At 53.1% G+C, this 20,289-nt stretch overlaps 1 protein-coding gene and 1 pseudogene across 6 annotated transcripts; one reads left to right on the top strand and one right to left on the bottom strand.

Annotated features, from left to right (window-relative positions):
* Positions 1–1,563: 1,563 nt before the first annotated feature.
* LOC104872910 lies at positions 1,564–6,047 on the bottom strand (annotated as a pseudogene).
* On the top strand, positions 5,951–18,920 carry Rhpn1 (rhophilin Rho GTPase binding protein 1). Of its 6 annotated transcripts, none has more exons than XM_010639248.3 (15): positions 5,951–6,343; positions 11,656–11,750; positions 12,496–12,624; positions 12,756–12,831; positions 13,586–13,663; positions 13,993–14,117; positions 14,197–14,363; positions 14,549–14,727; positions 15,116–15,272; positions 15,348–15,461; positions 15,659–15,853; positions 16,132–16,490; positions 16,706–16,852; positions 16,936–17,097; positions 17,490–18,920. In XM_010639248.3, exons 1-15 carry the CDS (start codon positions 6,263–6,265, stop codon positions 17,679–17,681), a joined length of 2,256 nt encoding a protein of 751 aa, XP_010637550.1. In that variant the 5' UTR covers positions 5,951–6,262; the 3' UTR covers positions 17,682–18,920. The 6 variants fall into 6 exon arrangements, with proteins under 6 accessions (XP_010637550.1, XP_010637551.1, XP_010637552.1 ...); XM_010639249.3 differs by having other exon boundaries at positions 15,351–15,461; XM_010639252.3 differs by having other exon boundaries at positions 5,961–6,343; positions 15,351–15,461; positions 16,414–16,490.
* Positions 18,921–20,289: the final 1,369 nt, after the last annotated feature.

Here is a 20,289-nt window from a genome sequence, read left to right on the forward strand (position 1 = left end):
GTAAACAAATATTTATGTGTTTATTACATATAACACAAAGGAATAGCTTTTGAAAGAAATTTACCAAACCCCCTAACATATTTTTTATTATAAATACAGATATCAAAATGACACTAGGGCTGGGGATTTGGCTCAGTGGTTCTGCTGCCTGCCTTGCAAGCCCAAGGGCCCAAGTTTGATCCCCAGTACAAAAAAAAAAAAATGATCCTGAGGGCTGGGAATTTAGCTCAGTGGTGCCGCACCTGCCTCGAATGCACAAGGTCCTGAGTTCGATCCTTGGTATCGCAAAATAATAATAATAATAATCCTGAATATATTTTGATACTACCAATAGTCAGCATCCATACCACTTCAAAAATGAACATACTTTGTGATAAAATTCATTGCACCTGCTACTTTGAACAATTTCAAACCGCAGGTCTTTCACCAAGCCAGATAGATAAAGCATGCAGTACAGTGGTACCTGTTCATGAACTTAATTTGTGTTTTACAATTTTGGAAAAGATGACCATAGTTGTGTTTGTGTGGGAAAGATGGCTGTGGTCATGTTTGTCACTCGATGCAGAGTTTGCAAACAAAAATAATATTTTGCCAAATGCTTCTGTTTTCTAACCAAATTGTTCCATGATTTTTTTTTGGGGGGGGGGCTGGGGATGTAGCAATTTTTTGAGGGCTGGGGATCTAGTTCAGCTGTGCCCCGCCTGCCTGGCAAGAGCAAGGTCCTGAGTTCAGATTCCCGGTACAAAAAAAAAAAAAAAAAAAAAAAAAAAAAAAAAAAAAAAAAAAAAAAGCATTCATAAACCAAGGTACCACTGTATTTTTAAAAAAATTTATTAGTACATGTTTGCAGTACATAATAATTACACTCATTATAGGGAACTGGTACACATATATAACACATCTGAACTCTCTTGTTTCCCCTTCCCTTCACTCCCCATGAAAACCATACCACTTCTGTTTCCTTCTTGAGATTGAGCCTTTCAGAAACATACATTGCCCCTGCCACCTGTCACTTCATGCCATGCTTTCCTCTGGTAAACCTGAATTCTACTTGGAGGACTCCAGGTTCGTGTTTAAATGACAGTGCCTTAAGAACAGAAAGAAGACGGTCCAGAAAAGAACGGTCAGAGAAGAAAACAATTACAAGTATGTTTTTGTTATTAGTGTGAATCTTGTCAATTAAAAGTAATTTTAAAAAAAGAGGAGGAATTGTGCAGCATTTTTCCTCCTGTTACTTGAAAACATAATTTTATATATAAAATATATATTCTTACAAATGTCCAACTGGAATTCTTTTACTTGATGTGTGGGTATTTTGCATTGTGATATTTAATTAAGACATTAATATGAGTAGACAATTGTTTATTTACGGCAAGGTTTCTGTTTGTGTGCTTGTTTTGAGACAGGGTCTCACTATGTAGTTCAGAATGGTCTTAAACTCACTGTGTAGCCCAGGCTGGCCTCAAACTTGTGGCGATCCTCCTGCCTCAGCCTTCTGACTTCTGGGATTACAGGTGTGTGGCTACCACACCTGGTATGAAAAAAGTTTGCAATCCACTAAAGTTAATTATTGTATGCTTGTCCTTCTAGTGGTTGTGGAAGCTTTTTACTTTCTTTGGACATCATATTAGCTCTTGAAGTACCACTTTAATGGTACAAAGATTTTGCCATTTTGCTAACGCTGATCTCTTCCGTGCATCTCCCATTCCACTGGATTTATTCCATTCATATTAATTTTTGGTACAAATCTGACTGACAGAGGAGCACCTGGATATCGAGACCCACATTCCACTTTCAGGCTATGCATTCTGTTTTCAGAATTCTTCTGGGCAGATTGCCATCATCTTTTGCCACCCAATGCTACCACTCACAGGCCTGGACATTATGCTTCACTTCCAGCATTGTGCCACTTGGTGCCAGAAATATTTTTTTAAAAATTTAGAACTATTAAAATAAAAAAAGAAATATTAAAATTTTATGTGGTGAAATTTTCAAGTTTTTTCCTTTTTGGTACCTGGATTTTCTGTTTTGATATACAATATTCCTTCAATCCTGAGGTTATAAAAATTATCTCCTATTTTTTCCTGACATTTTTAATAGTCTACATAGAAACCTTTAAGACACCTTTAGGGAGAGCTGGCATTTTTAAAGAATTACATATTTTTAAGATACATGGAGCTGGGCATGGTGGCTCACGCCTGTAATCCCAGCACTCAGGGGGCTGAGGCAGGAGGGTTGCTGTGAGTTTGAAACCAGCCTGGACTACATAGTGAGTTCCAGGTCAGTCTCAACTACATAGTGAGACCCTGTCTCAAAAAAATAAAAAAAAAAAGATACATGGTCCATCAAACCAGTCAAGTCTGGTTTTAAGTTGTTCAGTAAAATTATATCCACCTCATAGATCATGTCTGTCTTATTCAGCAGCTTCCTTGTCACATTTGTTAATGAAACATCTTAATTTAAATTTCTAGTTTTGTGTGTTTGTTTCTAGTCAGTTGGCCTTTATATAGTTTCAATCAGCTCAGCCTGCCACAGCAAGAACCACACACTGGATGGCTTAAACAAACTCATTTCCTCACAGTTCTGACTGGACACATTCATGTCTTTCTACAACAAACAACCCTAAATTCAAATGCCATATCAACCTCATCAGCTTTAATTCACTGAGTACTCCCGATTTCACTTGGTATCAAGACTGTGGCCATCACAAATTCTTTTATTGATTCCAATCTTAAATTACTAATACAGTATCTACGATACTCAAGCACTCTATTATTGAGCTACATCCTTGCTCCTCTTTTTTTGTTTTGTTTTGTTGTTGTTGAGACAGAGTCTCATTATTTAGTTCAGTCTGGCCTCCAACTCATGGTGATCCTCCTGCCTCAGCCTCCCAAGTGCTAGGAATACAGGCATCTGCCACCATGCCCAGTTTCCTTTTTATTTTTTGAGACAAAGTCTCAATAAAACTGCCCAGGCTAGCCTTGAATTTGAGATCCACCTGCCTCAGTGTCTCCCAGTGTTGGGATTAAAGGCATGTGCCACCACGCACAATTATTTTGCCCCCCAACACCCCCGGTACTGGGAATTGAACTCAGGACCTTGAGCAACCAGGCAGGCATGGTGCCACTGAGCCACATCCCCAGCCCTTGGCCTTCTAAATTGTAAATTTCTAGATATCTACTGTAAAAAATAAGCTAAATAGGGCATGGTGGCTCACACTTGTAATCCCAGCACTTGGGAGGCTAAAGCAGGATTGCCAAGACCAGCCCAGGCTACAGTGAGCTCAAGGCTGGCCTAAACTATATAGTGGGATCCTGTCTCAATAAATAAATTAGTTAATTAAATAATAAACTGGCTACTGGGCATAGTGGCTCCTATCCATAATCCCAGCACTTGGAAGGCTGAGTCAGGAGGATTGTTGAGGCCAGCCTGGGCTAAATAGTGAGTTCAAGACCAGCCTGAACTATACTACATAGTGAGACCCTGTCACAAAAGCAAAAAACAAAAAATAAAAACAAGAACAACAAAAAAGCTGGCAACCTTACTGCTATAAGGATAATATACACATATAGTTTGATAAGCCAAGTAGTTCTAGAAGACCTGCTTAGCAAACAGCGCACACCCCACCATGGCTTATTGGCCTCCTAATTCTTTGAGTTGATCATCTAGTATTTAATTCTACAGCTCTACCCACCTGGCTTCTCTTCCTGCTTATAGAACATTCATTTTTACTTTGTTTTATTTTGGTTTGTAATGCTGAGGATTAAACCCAGGGCCTGGAGCTCTTACATGATAGGCAAATGCTCTACCACTAAACCAAATCCAAGATCTGGAACAATTTTTTCTAATGTAGGGGTTACCTACTGATATACACTGGGAGGCTGAGGCAGAAGGATCACCACAAGTTTAAAACCAGCCTGGGCTACATAGTGAACTCAAGGCCAGCCTGCATAGGAAGACCCTGTCTCAAGGAAAAAAAAAAAACAAAAAAGACTACAGTATACAGCTGACTCAAGTAATAATCAATTGTTACTCTTTTTTTTTTCCAATGCTGAGGATCAAACCTGGGCTCTTGTGTTTGCTGGGCAAGAGCCATACCCCTGAGCCACATCCAAGCCATAACGGCCACTTTCTATTTCCTTCACAGCATTTTCGTTTTCTCTGGAGCTCACAGTTGTCTTACTCTGTCATCATTGCACTACTTAGTGTTTACCTTTCATCAGTTCAACCCCAAGCTCTCTGCAGACCAAGGATATCTCAGTGTATTCAGACACACCAGGGAGTCTATCAGTTTGCCTTCCTGGGCTTTTCTGACCCACAGCCCACCAGCCTGGCTGTTCCCCAACTCCTGGGGACCCTGCCAGATAGGCCCCTACTTGTTTCTAAGTTTGCCTCGCCTGTGGTTTCACTCACTCAGTGAGCTGGCACAGCTCACATGGCCATCTCTTCCAGTGTGAGAGTGATGACCCCAAGGAGATCAGTGAATTCCGAGACACAACCACTGAGGTCTAACTGCTTAACATCTGAGTATATCACTGATTTAATCCCTCTCTTCTTTGGCCTTTATCAGTGGCTTTCTGAGAGAGAGAGAGAGAGAGAGAGAGAGAGAGAGAAATGTTGATGCCATATCCCATACCTGAAAATGACCTTATTCTAAGCTCCAACCTGATGTTTACCTGAGCCTAGAATTTCCAGTCTCCCAGCGGCCCCTGCCTGCTGATCTATGCAGCCCTGAAGAACTGCTGAAAGTGAGAGGAGTATTTAAGCACTGAGCACTATTTTGGTCACAAATGCTTGCTAAAGTATACTAATGATGCCTTCTGTACACACAGAACAGTCTGAAACACTAAGAGGGTTTGCATCCGTTTGCTGGTACAGGATGACGACAAATATGCCAGATAACTTGTGCTGATGTCCCTACACTTGTATACTCACTGTGAATTTATGAGCTGTTGGCCAGCTTCAGAGCCCACAGGAAAGATGGACAAAATGGAGAGACTTTGGCCGTCAAGCCATCAGTGGCAGAGGGAAGTAAGAACAGGTGGGGATCCACCAGGCAGAAGGTTGAAGCACCTGCAAGGGAGCAAATGCCTGAGAGCCCAAAAAGCCCACCAAGAAAGGACAAGTCGTGATCAGATTTGGAGTGGCTGGCAGGGGCGTGATGAGAGCGATGCTACTAGGGGGCCACTGCAGATAGGCCAAAGAGCTTAGTTTACAGAATTTAGATCTGAGGATGACAAGGCCAACGTGGGGGGGGGTGTAGATTAAACCCCCAGCTCAAAAAAGGCCAATAGTGACCTGGGTGGGACAATTGGCCTGTAGGACTCTAACTTTAGAGGAACTCGAAGAGGACTGCGGTCACTGCCTGCACCCCATCTTTCTGCTTGCAAAGGGTGTGTTTGCACATTAAACCTGAGTGGCCAGAGCCGCCAGAACCTAGAGGCTGATGAAAGCGCCGGCAGACACGGTGCAGGGCCAGCAACGCAGAGGGTTCTGGACAAAATCCAACTCTACGAACGATGCTAGAGGCAAGCCTGTTCTGAAAGTGAGTTCTGAAAACAGGTCAGTAGAGGAATCAGACTGTGGAAACAAGTGCCATAAATAGGTTCTGGAAGTAGACGGTTCAGAAGCGGGTTCTGGAACCCGCGGCTCGCGGACAAGCGTCGGAGCAGAGCTTAGCTCTGCTGGGCAGGGAAGAAATCAGGCATTGTTTCAGAACTCCCACAGCACGGGTCTCTAACCGTTTAAAAACTCCATTGTAAACATTTTTGATGCGGTCCTCTCGGAAGGTCCCGCTACCAGGGTGACGGAATAAAGCCCCAGATTGAGTACAGGGCTGTGGCCACGCCCACGTCGCCACCCCGCTGCCAACGAAGTATTCCCTCGGCTAACTTTCTCGCTAGTTTAAAAGCAGCCAGTGCACATGCGCACTGCTCTCGGCGCCGGGGTTGGGGGACACGGTTGCCAGGGGTTACTGGAGCCAACACCGGGGGTAGGGCGGGGCTACTTCCCGGAGCCCCCTTCTTTGAGGTCTGATTGGTAGACATTTCTGTCCGTCGGGGCAGCTACCACCGCCGATTGGATAGTGGCCAATTTCTCAGGCGACCCACCGCCCAAACCCCGCAGGCCTCCCCTCTAGCTAGAAGCTCAGAGCTGCGACCAGTGGCGACCGCTGAGGAGCTACGGTTACAGTCGCGGGCTTCCCTCGCAGGCGTCCGGGGCATTTCATTCACTCGCCGGGCCGGCTTTCGGCAGGACGACGATGATTCTGGAGGAGAGGCCAGAAAGCCAGGGTGAAGGCGAGGACGGCGCGCGGCTGCAGGCAGCCGGCAGCGGTCTCAAGGTGGGTCGCGGAGAAGGGGTGCGGGCCCCCGACCTCTTGCCCTGTGCTCGGAGGCGCGTCCCGGTGTGCGCCCTTCCAGACCGCTCCTCCGGTGCCCTACTCGACCCTGGATGCCAGCACTGGGGAAATTGAGGCCCCAAGGGGACTGCAGAGCCTGTGTCCCTTCTCTGGGCTTCTCCCCGCCCCTTTTAGGGGTCCCATTTGGGGAGGAGAGGAAATTTCTGTGGGAGCCGAGGTCTGGGCTGTCATTTCCCTGAACCCCGGTACCAGGTGTGGGTTCTGATCAGTGACAGCTTCACCACGTAAGCTCAGGCTTGTTTCTAGCAACCATAAAGCTTTCTTTGTAGCTTTGCCCTGTGCGCCTGCTCCAGAACTGGGTGTCCACTTGATGTAGCTTGTAGCACCAGGTAGCTAAAGCCTCTTAGATATCATCTCTGGGCAGTTTGTCTTTGTGGTGCTTTCCTCAACTTCTCCGGTCTCTGAAGGCCCTAACCCCGGATTTGACTGTAACCTAGTTTCCAGGAGCCCTGGGGAAGTGACGTTGGAGTTTGGAAATACATTCGGTTCAGCCTGTGCCTGAGAAGGCTTCCTCTGCAGCCCCAGCCTGCGTGTTGGGGGTGGGGGGTCAGTGAGAGGTCCCCCAGTGTTGGTGCCACCCCTACAAGGGCTGCTAAGCAGAATGACTGTTGTTGTTAGTACCAAGCCTTTGCCATGGCACTTTGCCCTCTTTCTTTCTAGGTGTCAGACTAGTAGAACCTCACTGATTCAGTTCAGCTTTTGTGTACCTTGAGGCCCAGGTCTTCTGGGTAGAGGAGTGAGGTATCGGCCAGGACTTGGGCTAGCCAGGTGATGCAGGCCAGGCCCCCAAAGGCTCTCCCTACCCACCTCCTCCCAGCATACCAGATGCCATAGCAATTAACAGGTACCAGAGAGAGGGAAGCAGCCTGTCCCTTGCCCTCTGTGAACTCTCCCTCGAAGGGTGGCCTGAAAGTGGCCTTTGGAGTGAGCACATGTTGCCTTGGGTAGAAAGAATGTTTGGGAGGTTGCACAAACAAGATGTGCCAGGACTCTCAGAGGGCCCACTTTTCATGCTGTGGGCCACCAGGCTCTTTCTTTGCCCTCCCTTGGCTCCTATGGTCATTCTGTGCTGCATCTGTATGTACGCACTTTCCTGGTATGACCCAGAAGCAGTTAGGGTACTAGGGGTACCTATGGGAGGCTGCCTTGGGCCCTAGCCCTACTCAGGCTGGTCCTAAGATATACCACACAGCCTGACAGCCTCTACATCTGGAAAGTCCTGGGCTGGAGCAAGACCATAACCCCCACTAGGCATTTAAACCAGCCATTCTGCTCAGAGTTGAGTCGGACAGAACTAGTTAGCTGTTTATGTAAAGGCCATGCCTGGATCTGTAGCCCCTGTGCACAGATCTGTGCAACTAGAGTACACCACAGCAGGAGAGAGTGCTGGCATTCAGTGAGTGCCTATTTGGTGCTCGGCCTAGTGAAATGGGTGCACCAGAGTGCTCATCCTCCACCCAGCATGCCATGTGAGCTCCTTGCTGGCCCTCGGCTTCTGTTTATCTGAAGAACTGGGTGATGGGCCAGGGATTTAGCTCAGTGGTGCTGCCGCCTGCCTTGCAAGCACAAAGTCCTGAGTTCAATCCCTGGTACCCCCCCCCCAAAAAAAAAGAACTGAACTGGTTGAGAAAGTGGCCCAAAGTTACTCACCAGGAGCATGAAGGGGCCTGGTCATAACCCCAAGTTAGTTGTCCTCACTGATGCCCTCCCCCAGACTGCAGTGTCTCAGAAGCCCCACCCTTGGGCACCAGCCTCTTGGGAGCATCCCCGGCCAGCCCAGGTTATAGGGAAGTACAGCCATGGCTGAGACTCACCATTTCCTAAGGAGGTCACGGGGCTGAGGGGTCAGTGAAGGCCAGTGGGAGAAGCCAGGGACAGAGCAGCAGGGAGGGAGGTGCTGTGCCTCTGATCTGCTTTCCAGTACAGCAGACAGGTCAGCTCAAGGGTCCCCTGCCTGGAGGGACACCAGTATGCTCTCAGTCAGTGATGGTGAATCTTTTAGAGCTTTCAGTGATAGCCTCCTGTGGTACATGTGCCATAGGTTCACCACCACTGCTCTGGGGGCTTGTTACAAACCCACATTCCTGGGCCTGGCCTACTGGCCACTTGGAGTGGGGCAGTGCTTAGGTGTCCCTGGTGAGCATAAAAAGAGGCAGGTCCTGAGGACACCTGCCCTAACTTGTGGCTAGTGTGCATGCCACTCTGTAGTCCAACTTTCATGTATGTGGCTTGTAGCCTCTGTGTTCTAGGAGACTCTCTGCAACAGTGCCTGTTAGACCCTATTACCTAAATGCTGCTTAGGGGACAGAGGTGGCTGGTGAGGTACCCTCATGTGCCCTCCAAGTCCTCTGTGTTCAAGTAAAGTCACAGAGGGTAAGAGCCAGGGCTCCCTGAGATAGGTGGGCATTGACAAACAGGGTGCCCAAGGCCTGGCACTGGGAAGGGGAAGCTTGTCTGTTAGGGTGAGGTCCTCTCGCAGGGAGCTTCCCCAGCTGGGGGGAATTTGGGGAGGTATAGGGATGCCCTGCTCTGTTTTGCTGTCCCCTCCCTTTTGCTAATCCCAGGTAGAGGCCACTGCCTACACCATGCCCCTGGGTGGGTGTGGGAGGTGTCTGCTTTTCTTTTCCCTCTCCCTTTCCACTCAGGCTATGGCCAAATCCTGCCCCTGGGTGGTACACCCTTGTTGGGACAACAGAGACCATAACAGGTTCACCCTTTTGCATACAGCAAGACAGGAATATCACAGTATAGTTGACAGCACAAGGGAGGGGCTGGATAGCCTATGTTTCCAGAGAGTAGGAGGTTGTCCCGGGAGCGGATTGGTTCCCTGTCATCCATGTCTCTCACTAATGGGCATGTCCCTCTGCCCAGTGTGGAAAACTGGGTGTGGGCCACCAGCTTCTGGAGTCCATTCCACTCCACTGATCCAGCTCTGGCTTGCTTGTCCTCCACCCTCTTCCCTGACATAGTTAGGAGGCTTCATGGAACACTGAGGGTAAGAAGAAAAGGAAGTGGCCAGGGCCTCATAGTGGCCTGGCTCTAGTTGCTCATCAGAGCCCTCAGAACCTGCAGGGGGACCTTTAGAAGGAAGGAGTGTTTAGCTACTGGCAGTGGATCCCCCTCCCGTCCCCAGATCCTCACCCCCATGGAGAGGAGAACAGGTGGCCTCATCTTGTCCCTCCTGTGCAGGCAAGCATGGAGTGCCATGGGAAAGCAGCACAGGCCCTGCAGCACAGCTGCTGGGCAGCCAAGGAGGCAAGGCTGGGGTCTGCTCTGCTCCGCTCCTCCTCCATCAGTGGGCCCAGGTCCCTAACAGGAGGCACTCCAGCCCCCTGCTTTTCTGCCCTTGTTTGTCCAGTGTGAGCCCCCTCTCCTTGGTTCTCAGGAACCACTTGAAGGCCTCTTGCCTTCCTGTCTCAGCCTGTGCCCCCTCCTATAGAAAGTCTTTACATATGGAAAGCTAAGAAAATTTAAGGACTACTTGTTTTGTAATTTTTTTTTCTTTAAAAAAATGGGATCCACTGTGTTGAAGACTCTTGATAATTATGTGCTTGTGTAACCATTTTTTTTAATATAAATTAGAATACAATCTAGCATTATCATGGTCATAAAATTATTTGGAAAGTTAGATTTCATTTGTGAGTGTTTTAAAATCAGAATAACTATAAACGTGACTGATTTATTCATTGTATATTTTTCTTGGCTATATTACTTGTGACCCATGGAAAATTACATTAACTTGCAGGATAGACTTCAGTGCATTTTATTTCCCAATGAATTGTATAAACTTTATTTTTCTTGAAGGTTGTATGTTAAATCAGTTATGTTCTTCCACTAATTCTTGAGAAGGAAGTTCCAATTTGAAATTGTATCATTTCCTTCGAAATGAAGGGCAGTTAAGTAAAAGATTGATGATATCGTTAAAAAAAAAAGAAAGAAAGAAAGTCTTTGCTGACTAATCTGCCCCTCTTGGAAAGCTAGCCTGGGGAAGGGCATCCGGAGCCCTAAGCAAGGTGGCCAAAGTCCAGGAGCCTCCTCCAACTGAGGTACAAGGCCCTGCTCAGAGTGCATGAGGGGCTAGAACAAATGAGGGTCCTCAAGTTGAGACTCCAAGCCCCACTGTGGCACTGCACAAATTAAGCTCTTTGCCCACACCACCAGGACAGTGTCCTTCAAGGCATTGTTGAGGGCTGGTAACTGTCTGTTGGGACCTTGCAGGATAGGAACCCTCTGAGAAGTCCTTAACATTTCCTGGGCTACGGAGTGACCCAGTCCTGGTGAAGCTGTGCACTGTGGCCTTGTACCCTCACTGCTTGGCATTGCTGGCATAGAGCCTCGGTTTGTGACTGAGCCCCTGGCTGGGGATAGAGGCGCAGGAATAACCCAGATCACCTCCCTCATGTCATCCAGGAGGAACCTGGATTCCACCAGGGCTGCCAAAGGGACAGTGGGACTCAGCACCTTTCTCTCTACCTCATGGGGCTTTGTGCCTACTGCCCAAGCCCTGCAGCCCACAGCCTGGGGTTGCCCGGTGCCTGTGCTGCTTGATGCCTGTGTCCACTCTGCCCCACAAAACCTTGTGGATAAAGCCCTGAAGCCAAGCCCACCCAGGTCTGCCTGCTATGGAAATCAAGCTCTTATTGACAGGCCTCGCCCTGGACTTCAGTGATAGGCTCCCTGTGTGAATGGGCTGGGGTCCCCAGAGAGTGAGATAACGCACAGAAAAGCTTAGTTAGGGAGGGCTTCTTGGCAGAGATTTACACCTTGCTTGAAAGGTGGGCTATGGGAGAGGCTCATTTCAGTAGAAAAGCACTTTCCAAGCATTCTTGAGGCCTGGGGACCTATCCCCAGCACCATAAATAAAAATTCATAATCTCCCACATTTTAAGAGCCAGCTGCTATGGCATGCACCTGTAATACCAGCTACTTGGGAGGCTGAGGCAGGAGGACCGCTTGAGCCAGGAGTTTAAGATCAGTCTGGGCAAGGTATACTGTGAGGGTGCTTGGTGAGAGGAGGATGGGCCATGCAGGGAAGATACTTGACATGTGGGTCTCTTAGCTGACTGGCATGGAGCTGAGTCTGACATCTTTGAAGTGTTGAGGGGAGAGTTCCTGTGCCAGCTGGGCACGCATATCCCTAGCCAGGCCTGCTTCACAGGCTCTAGCCTATTTCCCTTAGGGTAGCCTGGTCAGGGCTTGGGATGAGTGTGACCTCCTGTGGCCTCACTGCACAGACTCAGCACAGCTGGCTGCAGAGCCGCAGAACCCGGATCCACCAGCAGATCAGCAAGGAGCTGCGGATGCGGACAGGTGCCGAGAACCTCTACAGGTGAGCACCTGCAGCCACCCTGAGGGTGGGCATGGCTCACACGAGCACCAGGGCCAAGCTGATGAACCAGGCAGGCGTCTGCTGGTGGCTGATCCAGAAGGACATGTGAGGAAGTGGCTGTGATGCAGCTCCCACCCAGGTGCCAGCAGCCATGCAGTGTGCTTATCATTCCGCAGAGACTGAGACAAACCAAGCCCTGCCTAAGGGTCCAAAACTGGAATCCCCTTTGGGAGGCTTGAGGAGTGCACGTGGTGACCAGCATGGGAGAAAGAGGCCAAAGCGTGTCACAGGATCAGACATCCCAAGGCTGGGGAACTGGGAGAGTCTTCTGGCTCTTTCTCAGAGCCCACTGACCACAGAAGCCTAGGCTGTACATGAGCCCAGGACTCGACACTCCTGAGCACCCTCTGTCTCCAGCTCACTGTGGTCAGGAACCCCCTGGTCCCTCTGTAAGACACAGAGAAGAGTCTGGCTGCCTCTCATCCAACAAAGTTGTGTGGGCGTTTCCCTGGAGGGCATGTCAGCCAAGGTACCCCATGCAGCCACTCTGCATGAGGTCATGAATTGTAGGGAGAAGACTCAGAAGAAGCAGGGCAACTGTGGGCCTGCAGCCCACCATACCCACTCCACAGCACACATCCTCTGGGAGCTGGGCTTCGGAGATCTGCAGGGCAGGAGGGCCTCATTGTACCTGGGTCATAATATCTGTGGGCCAGGGCTTCTGACCACCTCTCACCTTCCCCAGGGCAACCAGCAACAACCAGGTCCGAGAGACAGTCGCCCTGGAGCTGAGCTATGTCAACTCCAACCTTCAGTTGCTGAAGGAGGAGCTAGAGGGGCTCAGCAGCATGGTGGACATGGAGAAGCCCAAGGGGTGTGTATGCAAGTGGGGGTGCACACATGTATGGGTTGAGGAAAGCATCCTAGGTCTGGGTACAGGAGGGGCAGGGAGTGGACTCTAGGCCACTGCAGGAGCACATCCAGAGCTGATACTTCTGATTCTAGTGAAGGTGTCACTGTCCCCATGATCCCCCTGGGCCTGAAGGAGACCAAGGAGCTGGACTGGGCTACACCCTTGAAGGTACACACTGGCCTATGAGCACTGAGGGACACTAACCTGCCCTAGGGCCTGAGAAGCTTTCTGGTTCAGCCAACTCATTGAACATATGAGGAAACTGAGGCCCAGTGGGAGAAAGGAATGACCCAGGGCTTCCCAGAGACATGGACAAGAACCTGGTGTCCTGTGCTGGGCAAGCTTCCTTCCTCCTGCTGCACTTAGTTTCCATACATTGGGGCTGTGGATCTGACTGGTGGGCTTGGATTTGGGCCCTGCCCTAGGATGGGTATGATAGGACATGGACACCTTGCTGAGGAGCCTGCTGGCTCAGGGACATCTAGTTGGAGGCTGTGCTATAAAAAGCTGCAGCCTCCCAAGTATAGTGAGGGTGCTCAGACTCAGACAGGGCAATGTCCTGTCTGCCATTGCCTCAGAGGGTCTCATGGAAGAGGACTTGACCTTGTGCCTCAGTGTCTGTGTGTCCAAGTGACAGATGGCACCTGCCTTTTGGGATTGCCATGGGATTAATAAAGGAATGCATATAAAGCTAGCACCAGCATGAATCCTAGCTCCAGCTCTGTAGGGGCTTGGGGCCCAGAGCCAAGGGACAGACCTACCCCAATACCTGTTCCAATGCCACCAAGCCTGTCCATACACCAGGCCCTCAGCCCTTCCAGCCCTACATGGGCAGCAAGCTTGCTCTGCGCCTGGACCTTTCCTCCCCAGGGAAAACTGCCAGGCACTGGGTGCCCCAGAGGCCAGCACAGTTCTTCCACAGGAGCTGATCTCGGGTCACTTTGGAGAGGATGGAGCTGCCTATGAGGCAGAGATCTTGGAGCTGGAGGGCCTACGGCAGGTGGGTAGGCTACTCCCAGCCCCACTCTGCCCTTCTTTTTCTAGCCCCGGACAGAGATGAGAAAAGTGAGGCTTGGGATGGCGAAGCTCAGGGCAGATGATTACCTGGTAGGAGTCCCCACATCTGGGGAGGACATCAGGGAGAACCACACCAATGTGCTTGCAGGGTCCTGGGCCTTACAGAGGGCTCTATGCAGCCACACCTTGCTCCTCTCACCCCAGGCTACCCTTGCCTTGTACCCTGAAGCCCTTGATGGCATTTACTCCCATAAGGCTCCTAAATTGGGGGGGTGGTCTGGGTGGTGGGGCACAGCCACTTCTGTCCTACAGGCCATGCGGACCCCCAGCCGGGATGAGGCAGGCCTGCAGCTGCTCGAGGCCTACTACAATCAGCTGTGCTTCCTGGACATGCGCTTCTTCAGCCCTGCTCGAAGCCCTGGGCTGCTCTTCCAGTGGTAGGGGCTGGGGTTGGGGGTGCCCTGGGGTCAGGAGGCCAAGGTTCCAGAGAACTGCTTCCAGCCTGAGCCCCCACAGGTACGACTCGCTCACAGGAGTCCCAGCACAGCAACGGGCCCTGGCCTTTGAGAAGGGCAGTGTGCTGTTCAACATCGGCGCACTCCACACACAGATCGGGGCATGCCAGGACCGCTCCCACCCAGAGGGTGCCTACCGTGCTGCCCAAGCCTTCCAAAGGGCTGCTGGTGAGGGCAACCCAGATCCACAGTGGGTCCACCTCTCTTCCTTTCCTGGGGCAGGAGCTGGAGCGGGTGGGCTGCCCCCCCCCACCGTGAGGAGCTTGGCACTCTCCCCTTCCTGGGAGTCCCTGGGGTGGCCCTGGTGGGTGTAGGGAAGCCCTGCCACTGTGAGCACCCACTTCACTTCATAGGGGCCTTCAGCCTCTTGAGGGAGAACTTCTCCCATGCCCCGAGCCTGGACATGAGTACTGCCTCTCTCTCCACATTGGAGCAGCTCATGGCTGCACAGGCCCAGGAGTGCATCTTCGAGGGCCTCTCACTGCCAGCCCCTGCCACCCCCCACAACTGCCTGGCCCAGGAGGCTGCCCAGGTGAGGCCAAGGAACCCTGCCCAGAACCCTCAACGGCCTGGCTGTTCTGTAGTCACTTGTGGGCAGAGGGCCTGGGTCAGGGCCCAGAGGAGTGAGGGTCAGCAGGATGGGGGCAGAGCTAGGTCAGGGAGCCAGGTCAGACTAATTCTGTTCTGTGTCAATCCCCAAACCAGCAACTGTCCTGGTTCATGGGGTCCTGGGTCCCTGCCTTGGGCAGCCAACACAAATGAGAGCAGAAACGTGGGTCCCTGGGCACTGGAGGTCAGGCTCAGCTTGGGGCACAAGAATTTGGTTTGGGGTCACTAGAGGCTAGGCCCAGGGTGTGAAAAAGCAAAGGCTTCTCAGGGAGGGCGGGAGACCCCAGTGTGCCCACATACTTGCTTGGCAGGTGGCAGCCGAGTACAGGCTTGTGCACCGGGCCATGGCCCAGCCACCTGTTCAAGACTATGTGCCCCCGTCCTGGACCACCCTCGTGCACGTCAAGGCCGAGCACTTCCGTGCACTGGCACACTACCACGCTGCAGTGGCCCTCTGCGACAGCTCCCGTGAGTGTCCCCACCCCACGTGCTTGTGGTGCAGGCTGAGGGCTTGTGCTCAGCATTCACAGCCTCTCTGACCAGCAGCTGCAGCTGAAGGCGAGCTCCCCATGCATGAGCAGGTCTTCCAGCCCCCACGTTCCCCCGAGTACCAAGGCCCCCCACTGCCGCAGCAGCCAGAGGAGCGCAGGAAGCTTGGTGAGGCGTTGGCAGGTGGAGGGTACTGGGAGCCCCACTGTCACCAACTGGTATTGTGCCGCCTGGGCTCTTACCTGGCCAAGCTCTCCTGGTCTGGACTGTTCCCCGGCTGCCATACCCCACACTGGCAACATACCTGGGGGCGGAGACTAAAATTGTCTATGGCTATGTGTGATAGCCCTGTGCCCTGTGTACAGCCAAGGCCCACTTGAAGCGCGCCATACTGGGCCAGGAAGAGGCGCTGCGGCTACATGCTATGTGCCGTGTCCTGCGCACGGTGGACCTGCTACAGGCTGTAGTGGCCCAGGCACTGCGACATTCACTGGCCAAGTACTCGGAGCTTGAGCGTGAGGATGACTTCTTTGAGGCCACTGAAGCCCCCGACATCCAGCGTGAGCAGCCAGGGCCCAGCCGGGTGGGTGAGGCCTCAGGGTGAGGCTTCAGTCCTGGCCAAGAGAGGTGGGCCAAACCCCTGCAGCCACAGTGGTGCATGCCTGTGATCCCAGCAGCTTGGAAGGCTAAGGCAAGAAGATCACAAGTTTGAAGCCAGCCTGGGCAATTTAGCAAGTCTGTGTCTGAAAAAATTTTAAAACAAGGGTTAAGGTATGGCCCTAGATTAGATTCTCAGTACCAGAAAAAAGATACACTAACCAAGGCCCTGTCCCACCAGCCTGTGGAGGGCCTGAGGGGCAGGAGCTCCAGCTGGACTGTGCTCTCCTCCTCCACTTGGTTCCTGCTCTGCCATGGCTCACAGATAAGGACAACCCCACTGGGAAGGACGGGGAGGCCCACAGAGGGGGAGGGGCCCTGGGACAGCAAGGCAGGAGGCCAGAGGTCCCAGGAAGAGCCAGTGGGCACGGGGTCACCCCTCCCCTGGGACAGAATTCAAGGGTATGGGGCCCCTTGAGCCCTGGGTTTACCTCTGTTCCTCCTTTTCCTCCTACCCTGTCAGCTAAGACCCACCGGAAGCTAGAGGTCAGGCCATCTAGCCTGTCACAGATGAAAGTGGCTGACATCTTCCACCGGCTGGTGAGCACCCAGCTTGCACCACCCCTCACTGGATAGCTGGGCTGTGTTCCCCACCACAGGAGTCCAGACAGGCCCCTGATGATCTTGGATGGTGGCCCTGCCCCTCCACCCTGGTACCCACCTCACCAGTTCCTGTCCCAAGGTATCCAGCTGGAAGTGGGATGCTCAGAGCCCTCAGACTACAGCCCAATGAGGCTCTCATCCTCCTCTTCCAGGGGCCCCTGTCTGTATTCTCAACCAAGAACCAGTGGCGGCTGGCGGGACCTGTCCACATGATCCGAGGAGAGGGCGGCTTTGGCTTCACACTCCGGGGAGATTCGCCTGTCCTCATTGCTGCTGTGGTTCCTGGGGGCCAAGCTGCGGTAAGGGCTCTGGCCTGAGGCCAAGCCCTGGGCTACAGCCTGCCATGCTGTCCTGCCGCCTCACTGGTCTGTGTTCCCTGCAGGCAGCTGGCCTGAAGGAGGGGGACTACATCGTGTCAGTGAACGGGCAGCCGTGCAAGTGGTGGAAGCATGCCGAGGTTGTGGCGCAGTTGAGGGCTGTGGGCGAGGCGGGCGTGAGCCTGCACGTGGTGTCCCTGCTGCCCAATCCTGAGCCACGTGGCACGGTGAGCCCCTTGGGGCCCCCAACCTCCTTGTTTCACCCAAGCCCTGGCCTTTCGCTGGATACTCCAGAGGCCTCCGAGAGAGGAAGTGGCAGGATGGGGGCCTTCACCGGGAGTAGCCCAGCAGTAGCCGCTTGTGCTGCTGCCACCACCTGGAAGCCACTGCCCTGTGCCCCAGGAAGCCCCCGTCCACCTCAGTGGGCTCTGTCCTTAAATCTAAGGTGTCCAGAGATCAGTCACCCACAGGTTTGGGTGATGCGTGCTCACCCAGCAGTGTCCCAGACACACCCGCAGCCAACCTGCTACCTCCAGGACAGCTTCATCCTCCCTGCCAGCTTGACTATCATGAGGGTGGGCCTTGGCACTGACTGTGACCACCTCTGTTCTGGCTGCAGGGGGACCGCCGGCCGGCTCTGCTGGGCCCAGGGGGGCTTCTGAAGAGCCAGAGAGAGTGCGGTTTTGAGATACCAACCCCCGTGCATGCCAGCCCCCTGCCCCTCCTTGGCTGGAGCCCGAAGACCAAGTGGTGCAAGACAGGGGGGCACCCCCAGCCCAGCACTGGTGGAGACTCTGGCAGCTGCCCCTGAGCCAGGTGTGCCTGTGCCCTCCAAGCATCCAGGGGGTCTATGAAGGCTGGTACTCACATGGTTCTAGTAGCCAGAAGTGGCCTGTGCACTCTGTCCACCACCTTCAGTGACCTTCAGGCTATGCCTTGCTCTGCTTAAGGCTGAGATGCCCATTAAAGATTATGGTCAGACAAGGTGGGTCTGAGCCCAGTGCTGGGGATGGTAGTCACTTCACCCACACCCAGAGGTGTCCCAGTGCCCTCTAGGCACAGTGCTCACTCAGGCCACCTCTCTGGGAGATGCTGCCCCCTACTGCAGGCCCCTTAAACCCCCCATACTGTGCCCCACCCATACCTTACCTCAGGCCCCACTCTGCTTGGTACACGATGCTCCTGCCAGCTCCCCTCTACTGTCCCAACCCTGGCTGAACAAGGCTCATCCCCTCTGCACAGGGTCCCTGCTACATCTTATTTTCCTCTCCCTGTTCTTGCTGTCCCACCCTCTGCCCAGGAGACCCCACCATTGAGGATTGCACTTTCAGTCTTGCCATGAGCATGGCCCCCAAGGCCATAGGCAAGAGCTCTGCCCCCAGGTCCCTTGGAGAGATGGGCTAGGGACCTGGGCTCCAAAGAGAGCAAGGAGAAAGGCTGCCTTGGAAGCAGTCCAGAGGGCCTCTCCAATGGGCTGACTGTGCTGGCCAGATATTGTCCCTGTGGCCACCAGGGGGCAGTGACTGCCCACTCACACGGCCATAAGGAGGCTCCCAATCTGCCAGGCTTGGATCTGGGGAACAAACCCATGAAATCAAGGTAGCCCCCTTCCTAGTCAGAGATTCCCTTTTTTATGCAGTCCCTGCCAAGGGCTCCAGGTGGGAGCAGCCAGCTCTGTGCTCTGGCTCTGGCTCCATGGTCCAGGCCTTGCTGTCCACTGCCTCCTGCCCACTTTGGCATGGGCAAGTGGTCCCAGGGGTGTGAGTGTAGGGTGAGTGTAGAGGTCAGTGTGGGGAGTCAGAGGGTGAATGGGGTGAGTATAGGGTGGGAGGTGTGATGTGAGGAGGGTGAGCCCCTGAGTTTGAACCTACCCACAGCCAAGTGTCTGGGAAGCGGAAGGGAAGGGCCCCGCCAGCCTGAGCCTGGGAAGTGGGTCCAGGTGGACCAACCACCCTTGGCTCTCCTAGGAGAATCCCCAGCTCAGCAGAACAGGCCAAGGTCAGGCAGGTCTCCTCAGCGCTTATTAATTTGATTAATAAAGCTGTGCATCAAGGAGGCCATTGCGTGATAATCAGGCATGACAGGGTTGGCGGGCCCTGTCTGGAAGGGAGGACACTGCAGCCCCCCACCTCTTGGAACTTTCCCAAACCTGAGGAGGGGACAGCAGCCTAGGAGACATGGGATCTGCCTCCTGCACAAGCACACCCTTCCCACTTGCCGGCGTCTGGCCTCTTACCAAGCCTGGGCCCCTGGAAGCTATGGCTGCCACCTCCTAGGACTGCTGTCCCCAGTTCAAATGCCTCATGACCTGTTAAGGTCTCCCTTGGGGCTGACTCTCCTGTCAGGCATCTGCCAAGGGGCTTCCAGCTCAGCAGCTCCCTCCTCAGTTGCACACCTGTGCAGTGGCTGTCACAGTGTTCTCACAGGGCTGGTCGCCAGGGCCCAGCTGGGCGGGGCGGGGGCTCCCAGGCGGGGTCCCTGGGTGAAGAGTTCAAGCCAGGCAGCACCTGGTCCCCTCAGCCTGCCCTGCAGCTGCTCACTCTTCAGACACAAGGAACTCTTCCACACAAACTCTCCCAGGCTGGGCTCTGGGAGGCACTGACCATAGCCTTGCTCCCCAGGCAAACAGGAGTGGAACACCTTTCCCAGCCTCCCAGGCGTCTCCAGTCCACCCGGAAGGCTGAATTGGCAGTGCTGGAGTTGCTAGCCGGCTCCCAGAGGCCTTAGGGACAGGTCAAGGGCACAATGCTGGCCCAGCAGAACTTTCAGTTTCATCCTAACAACCAGGCCTGGGCTGTTCTCTGTTCAGAGTCCTGTGGGTGCCAGCCCAGCCCTGTACCACATGGGAAACCCTGGAGTCCCTCTGTGTGTGGGGCATCCTGGTGGGCAAAGGCAGGGGCCAGGAATGTGTGAGCAAGCCTATGCCAGGATGGCTGTTCTCTGATGGCCCCTGCTCGCTCCTTCCTGAGCTGTCTGGCCACAGCCCGTAACCCAGGCTTTAGATCCCACTTTCTGACTCAGCCATGTCACCATTTGTCACTGTGGGTTACAGAAGGACCACACCTGTTCTACAAGGGCCATGAATACCTGTGGGAGGTGCATGCCTGTGTGCAGCAGCAGCGATAGGCACAGGACAGGCACACGGCTGGCCTGGCTGGGGGACGCATGTGCACTGGCTATGTGCACATCACCCGTGCCGTGCCAGGCGGGAGTGCTGGGTTTGCAGAGCCTCCCTGGGCGGGAGGTGGAGGTGAGTGTGTGCTGCAATCCTTTTTGCTTTGCCAACAGAAAACTGCCGAGAGGGGAAAAGGCAAACTCCATTTAGCTTGGGTCAGCAGTGAGCAGGGCAGAGATTAATGTGGGGAGAGGGAGCGCTTCGGAAGCGGGAGGGAGCAGGGGGTGGGGGCAGAGCTGGGGGA

Source organism: Fukomys damarensis, unplaced genomic scaffold (assembly GCF_012274545.1).
Source record: "Fukomys damarensis isolate Sample0158 unplaced genomic scaffold, DMR_v1.0_HiC HiC_scaffold_5, whole genome shotgun sequence".
Lineage (NCBI taxonomy): Eukaryota > Metazoa > Chordata > Mammalia > Rodentia > Bathyergidae > Fukomys > Fukomys damarensis.

Bases quoted from the DNA above. Each gene is read 5' to 3' on its own strand.
- Rhpn1 (XM_010639248.3), top strand. From the start codon at position 6,263: ATGATTCTGGAGGAGAGGCCAGAAAGCCAGGGTGAAGGCGAGGACGGC. The intron at 14,118-14,196 runs GTAGGGGCTGGG...GAGCCCCCACAG, and splicing joins CCTGGGCTGCTCTTCCAGTG to GTACGACTCGCTCACAGGAG. The intron at 14,364-14,548 runs GTGAGGGCAACC...TTCACTTCATAG, and splicing joins AGCCTTCCAAAGGGCTGCTG to GGGCCTTCAGCCTCTTGAGG.